At 47.2% G+C, this 7,329-nt stretch overlaps 1 protein-coding gene across 1 annotated transcript; it reads left to right on the top strand.

Annotated features, from left to right (window-relative positions):
• Positions 1-1,455: 1,455 nt before the first annotated feature.
• On the top strand, positions 1,456-5,989 carry LOC130490567 (tubulin polymerization-promoting protein family member 2-like). The gene is made up of 3 exons (XM_056864388.1): positions 1,456-1,625; positions 4,155-4,308; positions 5,822-5,989. The coding sequence occupies exons 1-3, from the start codon at positions 1,456-1,458 to the stop codon at positions 5,987-5,989; spliced, it is 492 nt and encodes a 163-aa protein (XP_056720366.1).
• Positions 5,990-7,329: the final 1,340 nt, after the last annotated feature.

The following is a 7,329-nucleotide window of genomic DNA, read 5'->3' as shown; positions in this document are numbered from 1 at the left end:
GGGACTTCAATGCCATACAGCCCAATTGCCAAAGTGGCCATTTTCTCCAGAACTGATCTCTGTTGCCTGGAGATCAGTTGTAATAGCGGGAGATCTCCAGCTACCACCTGGAGACTGAGATAAATAGTCACCTGTGCTGAAACAAGTAAAGACTGAGATAATGAACAGCACGTGGGCTCAAAATAATAAATAGAAGGGTAGAAATAAACCAACATTAATTTGTTATACAATGACAAAGATCAATTAAATCAAATCATTATCTACCCAATTGAATGTCAAAATCAAACCAAAGAATCTATATAGTTAATAGTCTTAGGCTTGTTCATGAAATCTGTTAGTCTTTTAAAGTGTCAGGCCTTTTAAGTTTTAGTGCAGCACCCTAAGATAGCTGCCTTTAGAACATGGACTTCATGCTATAAAATTTCCTTCCTGGTAAGGCTTGTCAGAGACACAGGGAAGTGGCACTCTGCTGTAATCCGTCAGGTACATTTTACCACATCCTTACAAGACATGTGAGGTAGCAGGGATGTGGTGAAATTCTTGTCACAGCCAGATGTTACAGATCCCCACAAGGTTACACCAGTGTAGTGTAACCTGGTGTAGTGGTTCAGAGCGGTGGTTTGGAGCGGTAGACTGATCTGGAGAACCGGGTTTGGTTCCCCACAACCTCCACATGAGCGGCGGAGGCTAATCTGCTGCAACTGGACTTGTTTTCCCCCTCCTCCACATGAAGCCAGCCGGGTGACCTTGGGCTAGTCACACTCTCTCAGCCCCACCTACCTCACAGGGTGTCTGTTGTGGGGAAGGGAAGGTGATTGTAAGCCAGTTTGATTCTTCCTTAAGTGGGAGAGAAAGTCATCATATAAAAAACCAGTTCTTCTTCATCTTCCCCTTGCTGAGCTTGTAAGAGGTATTTACCCTATAAAATTGTGCCGCTGCAATGAAGCGTACCCTCAGATGGTGAGACATCTTGAAATCTGGCCAACTCCCGGTTGGGAAATTCCTGCAGATTTGGGGGTTGAGCCTGGGGAGGGTGGAATTTGGGGATGGAAGGGAGCACAGCAGGGATGTGATGTCGTAAAGGTCCACCCTCCGGAGCTGCCATTTTTTCTAGGGCAACTTATCTCTGTAGTCTGGAGATCAACTAATTCTAGGAGGACTCCAGCACCCATTTGGTGGTTGGTGGCTCTAGGGTCCATTTAGTCTCTGGCTTCCCTGAACTGAGTCTGCTTGCTTGTCTCAAGCAAGAAATAAGAATCCTGTCTCCCTGCAATTCTTCATTAGAGAGAGATTATCTGTAGCGCCTGTTGTCTTCTTTTCAGGGCCTCCAGCCCCAGATTTGAAGACCACAGCTCTTTTTTGAACCGTGTGGAGCTGGGCCTTTCCTAAGAACATCCTGTTGTGTTCCTTCAACTCCTTCCTCTGCAGTTAGAGGATGTCGGAGGATGCTGAAGGATGTCAGAGCTGGAAAAGGCCTTCCTTAAATTTGCCAATTATGGAAACACGTCCACCCCAGGAAATGTCATGACGGACAAGAATTTTTCCAAGATGTGTCAGGAGTGTGGCGTGATGGATGGGACGACTGTGAACAGCGATGATGTGAAGATTGCCTTCAACAAAGTCAGGTGAGCTGAAGAATTGGGGGGTGGTGGTGGCTGGTGAGGAATGTTGAAACCATATGTGAGAACTGGGTTTGCTTCCCCACTCGTCCACACGAAGCCTGCTGGATGATCTTGGGCTAGTCACAGTTCTCTGCGAACTCTCAGCCCACCTACCTCACAAGGTAGGGAAGGGAAGGCGAGCCAGTGTAGTGGTTAAGAGCGGTGGTTTGGAACGGTGGAGTCTGAGCTGGAGAACCGGGTTTGGTTCCCCGCTCCTCCACATGAGCAGCGGAGTCTCATCTGGTGAACTGGATTTGTTTCCCCACTCCTCCACACGAAGCCAGCTGGGTGTCCTTGGGCAAGTTACAGCTCTGTTAGAGCTCTCTCAGCCCCACCTACCTCACAGGGTGCTTGTTGTGGGGAGGGGAAGGGGAGGTGATTGTAAGCCGGTTTGATTCTGCCTTCAGTGGTTGAGAAAGTCGGCATATAAAAACCAACTCTTCTTCTAAACTGCTCTGAGACTCCTTAAAGGTAGAGAAAAGCAGGGTATAAAGACCAACTCTTCTTCTTCTTCGTGCTGTGAGACAGAAACCCACATTTCTCTCACCTTCCATTGCTTCTTTCTGCCATAGTTCACACCTGAATCTCCTTTTATAGGTCATATAATCTGGGATAGTGTAGATACAAGGCTGTCTCCATACAGGGATTTTTATCTCCTTGTGGAGAGCAGGGTGCACCTCATTCGAAGAGAGTCTGGGACCTTTGCGGGACCCCCTCTCCTGGTATGTTCCCCGGAGGACTCTTCGTTCAGCTAATACCAACCTTCTGGTGGTCCCCGGCCGAGGAGTGTCTGGCTGACCTCGACCAGGGCCCAGGCTTTTTCTGCCCTGGCCCCCGCCTGGTGGAATAGCCTCTCTAGTGAGACCAGGGCCCTGAGGGACTTTGGAGAGTTCCTCAGAGCCTATAAAAAAGAGCTATTCCGCCAGGCCAAATCGCCGCTAAAACCAACGTTCAATAATGCCACAGCCAAATGTCTGAAACATAACCATCAGATGAATAGCCAGGGGATGGGGGTGGGTGGGCTTTAGCATCTTCAGCAAGAAGAGAGTACAGACCGACAAAAAAAATCAGATAAAACACAGCAGTGAAAATCAGCATTAAACCAGATGCTAAAGCTTTGAAAAGGGAGCCCCATGGCGCAGAGTGGTAAACTGCAGAGCTGCAGTCCAAGCTCTGCTCACGACCTGAGTTCGATCCCAACGAAAGGTGGTTTCAGGTAGCCGGCTCCCGGTTGACTCAGCCTTCCATCCTTCCGAGGTCGGTAAAACGAGTACCCAGCTTGCTGGGGGTAAAGGGAAGATGACTGGGGAAGGCACTGGCAAACCACCCCATAAACAAAGTCTACCTAGTAAACGTCGGGATGTGACGTCGCCCCATGGGTCAGGAATGACCTGGTGCTTGCACAGGGGACCTTTACCTTTAAAGCTTTGAAAACAGTTTTTCATTATTGCTTCTTTCAAATGTTAGTGATGTTGTGTCCTGAATCAAACATCATATAGTCTTAACCTGGTGCTGAAAGATTTGGCCCTACAGCAACCAGGCGAGTTTCTGCAGGGAGAGAAATCTAGGTGCCACAACATAAAATATTCTGTTGCCACTGCCTACTCAATGAACTTCAGTTAAATGGGGCATGTAAAGCAGGGGCCCTGATGAAAATCTTCAGTAGTGGGCTGATATGTACAGGAGAATGTGGTTCTCTTTCAAGCACCTCAATCCGAGACCAGCTAGGGATTTGTCAGTGATAACTCTGAATTAAGCCTGAAAGTAAACTGCAAACCGATAAAGCCCTTTCAAAATCAGCTTATGTTATCTCACTCCCACATTTTGAACTGGTCGAAGTTCCTAAACAGCCTTCGAGGGCAGACCTACCCAGGTCACGTTACACCAGTCCAGCCCAGAGTTAATCAGAGAAGAAGTAGTGCTGGTTTTTATATGCTGACTTTCTCTACCACTTAAGGGAGACTCAAACCGGCTTACAATCACCTTCCCTTCCCTGTGGGGTAGGTGGGGCTGAGAGAGCTCTTAATAGAACTGTAACTTGCCCAAGGTCACCCAGCTGGCTTCGTGTAGGAGTGGGGAAACAAATCCAGTTCACCAGATTAGCCTCCGCTGCTCATGTGAAGGAGTGGGGAATCAAACACGGCTCTACAGATCCGAGTCCACCACTCCAAACCACTGCTCTTAACTACTACACCATGCTGGCCTTTCACAGAATGGCCATAGATGGTTAAAGGTGCTACATGGCGTCTGCATAGACATCTGCACCATCTTTGAACCTCCTAATCTAAATGTCATCCCGATCTGCAAACCTGATCATAAAGTGCCATTGTTGAGCCTAGCCTACTTCGTAGGGTTGTTCTGAAAATTTAAAGGGATAATCACACCTAGAATGCCCTGAGCTCCTTGGGGACATATAGGTGACAAAGGTATGAAACCAAAAAAGTCTCTGGGATTCAAAGGTAACAGGTGTCTTTCTCTCACTGCAACCCCCAGGGCAAAGGGGGCCCGCACCATCAACTACATTGAGTTCTTGCAGGCCATGAAGGTTTTGTGTGGAAAGCGGTTCAGCAAAAAATCGCCCGAGGATGCTTTGCAGGCAACGTTCAAGTTGCTGGAGGGCAAGGAGCCAGCCGATGGGGAGGCCACTGTGAGTGTCACCTGGCTTTCCTGTGACGTGGGAGCAAACCCCCTTAAAAAAAACTGAATGCATTTAAAAGGAATTGACTGCAGGGCAGGCCTATTTGCCATGTTTCTGAAAATGCGCAGAATAGACTATTGGGCACGGAATGCAATTTTCTCGATAATCTCAGCTTTATTATTTTTAAAAGAGCAAGTTTCTAGTCCTCATGACTACAAATATGGGTTTGATGGTATTTGAGCAAAGCCTACTGAAATTTTTGGAAGCCAAGTAATCCAGTCTCCAATGTGGCAGGAATGGAACCAATACATCCTACCTCTATAGATCCCTCTCTGGATAAAATGCAACGCCATCTAATTCCATTCTATACGTGAGGGGTGCATTCCTCAAATTCAGTTGACCAGCTGCCTGTCCCATCCCTGAATGTTGTGTATTCTGGAATCGGCCCAGCACCAGCCCCACTTAGGGTTGCCAGGTCCCTCTTTGCACTGGTGGGAGGTATTTGGGGCGGAGCCTGAGGAAGGCGGGGTTGGGGAGGAGAGGGACTTCAATGCCATAGAGTCCAATTGCCAAAGTGGCCATTTTCTCCAGGTGAACTGATCTCTATCGGTGGGAGATCAGTTGTAATAGCAGGAGATCTCCAGCTAGTACCTGGAGGTTAGCAATCCAAATTAACACCTCTGTACCATTACCTAGGGTTAGAAAATAAGTACAGAAACAAGCTATTGACTATGCATAATAACAATGATGTATTGAATGTAACAAGGTGCTACACAGCCAAACAATTGTACATAAAGAATTATATAGTCCTGGTACAGCAACAATCAATCCAAGATCGATGTCTTCAGTTGAAGAAAAATAAGAAGGGATACGATCGTTTCAGTTCTTCCTCAGTCCCGTTTAATTATTGGTGTCAAAATAAGCACTTTTTCAGCATAAGCTTCTGTAGCTTCAATAATCTTTCATAGAATTCTTAATCACTCCCCTTAAGGGATCAAAAAGCAACCATGTGTCTCTTTATATTACTAATTCCAACAATAGGATATCCATTTATCATGGTTGCACAGACAGGTTCACAGTTACCACGTTCCCGAACGGGATACAAGCTTGTGCAACCGTGATAAATGGATATCCTATTGTTGGAATTATTAATATAAAGAGATACATGGTTGCTTTTTGATCCCTTAAGGGGAGTGATTAAGAATTCTATGAAAGATTATTGAAGCTACAGAAGCTTATGCTGAAAAAGTACTTATTTCGACACCAATAATTAAAGGGACTGAGGAAGAATTGAAACAATCGTATCCCTTCTTATTTTTCTTCAACTGAAGACATCGACCTTGGATTGATTGTTGCTGTACCAGGACTATATAATTATTTATGTACAATTGTTTGGCTGTGTAGCACCTTGTTACATTCAATACATCATTGTTATTATGCATAGTCATTAGCTTGTTTCAGTACCTGGAGGTTGGCAACCTTAGCCCCACCTCACCTGACTTCTTGCCCCTCTGTCTTATAGAAATCTGTCATGGCCGGTGGGGTGGAGAGACCAACAGGCAACAGCAAGTGCTTGGGCTCACCCATGCAGCATTTCGACAAAAGCGGAAAGGACAAGGGGATTTCTGGGCTCACAGACCTGGCTCAGAGCCCCAGCAATATCAGGAACTGCAAGGGGTCTGGCACCTAAGGCAAGATGTCAGGTGGAGCTTTGCCATCTGAGACTATCTTGGGAGGAGAGGCGAATAAACCACAGCTGCTCTGGTGTACTGTCTTTGTGTGTCACTCTGGCTAAGGGTGTATCTTGCTGGTAGGGTTGCCAGGTCCCTCTTCGCCACCAGCGGCAGGTTTTTGAGGCGGAGCCTGAGGAGGGTGGGGTTTAGGGAAGGGAGGGACTTCAATGCCATAGAGCCCAATTGCCAAAGCGGCCCTTTTCTCCAGGGGAACTGATTTATATCGGATGGAGTTCAGTTGTGATAGCAGGAGATCTCCAGCTAGTACCTGGAGGTTGGCAACCCTACTTGCTGGTTGACTACAGCCCACATGATCCCCAACTAGGTGGCTCTGTAATTAATTTTTTGGGGAGGGAATTCAGTCTGATGCCGCCGGCATCCTTGTTATCCTTGAGGAAACAAACTATGGCCTGCAGACAGAACTGCCTGGAGAACTCCTGGAATTTCTACTCATCTCCAGACTACAGAGATCAGGCCTCCTGAAGAAAATGGCTGCTTTGGAGCATGGACTCTAGGGCATAATACCCTGCTGATAGGGTTGCCAACCTTCAGGTACTAGCTGGAGATCTCCTGCTAATACAACTGATCTCCAGCCGACAGAGATCAGTTGACCGTCTTGCCCCATTGACCCTCCTCTACTACCAACTGCCTTTCTTCGGAGATGGTCCTACTGACTAGCCACTAAGCCATGATGTCACAGGCCAACTTGATGAGGTCACAATGCCTACCACAACTTGTCCTCGCAAGTCACTAGTGCTTCTGGCTCAGAGCAGGCCACCTCTTTCCTAGGACACACCCAACTGGGCAGGGCCTGGGCATCTCACTCAGGTAAGCCTCAAATTACATCAATACTTATCGTTGGGAAGGAGGCGGCTGTTTCACACACTACACAAAGGATGTAGTTGTCATTGGGAGATATTTGTGCAACTGGAATAGGTTTTAAAACGAGGGTTGCCAACCTCCAGGTGGTGTCTGGAGATCTCCCGCTATTGCAACTGATCTCCAGCTGATAGAGATCAGTCTACCTGGAGAAAAATGGCTGCTTTGGCCATTGGACTCTATGGCACTGAAGTCCCCCCCTCCCCAAACCCCGCCCTCCTCAGGCTCTGCCCCAAAAACCTCCTGCCGGCGGTGAAGAGGAACCTGGCGACCCTATTTTAAAACCTGAGATTCCCCCACCCCTTTCTGGTTTTTAAGGCAAAATTAGTAATTCAATTTTTTCCCAGGTGGGAACATTCAGATCTTTTGAAATTCCTATTATTTTAGACACTGAGGTGGGAAAATGGCAGGTGAAAGC

Source organism: Euleptes europaea, chromosome 18, assembly GCF_029931775.1.
Source record: "Euleptes europaea isolate rEulEur1 chromosome 18, rEulEur1.hap1, whole genome shotgun sequence".
NCBI lineage: Eukaryota > Metazoa > Chordata > Lepidosauria > Squamata > Sphaerodactylidae > Euleptes > Euleptes europaea.
This window is presented reverse-complemented; position numbering and strand designations above follow the sequence as displayed.

Excerpts from the sequence above, each read along its gene's own strand:
- LOC130490567 (XM_056864388.1), top strand. The coding sequence starts at position 1,456 with ATGTCAGAGCTGGAAAAGGCCTTCCTTAAATTTGCCAATTATGGAAAC. Across the intron at positions 1,626-4,154 it reads ATTGCCTTCAACAAAGTCAG|GGCAAAGGGGGCCCGCACCA; the intron begins GTGAGCTGAAGA and ends TGCAACCCCCAG. Across the intron at positions 4,309-5,821 it reads CAGCCGATGGGGAGGCCACT|AAATCTGTCATGGCCGGTGG; the intron begins GTGAGTGTCACC and ends TCTGTCTTATAG.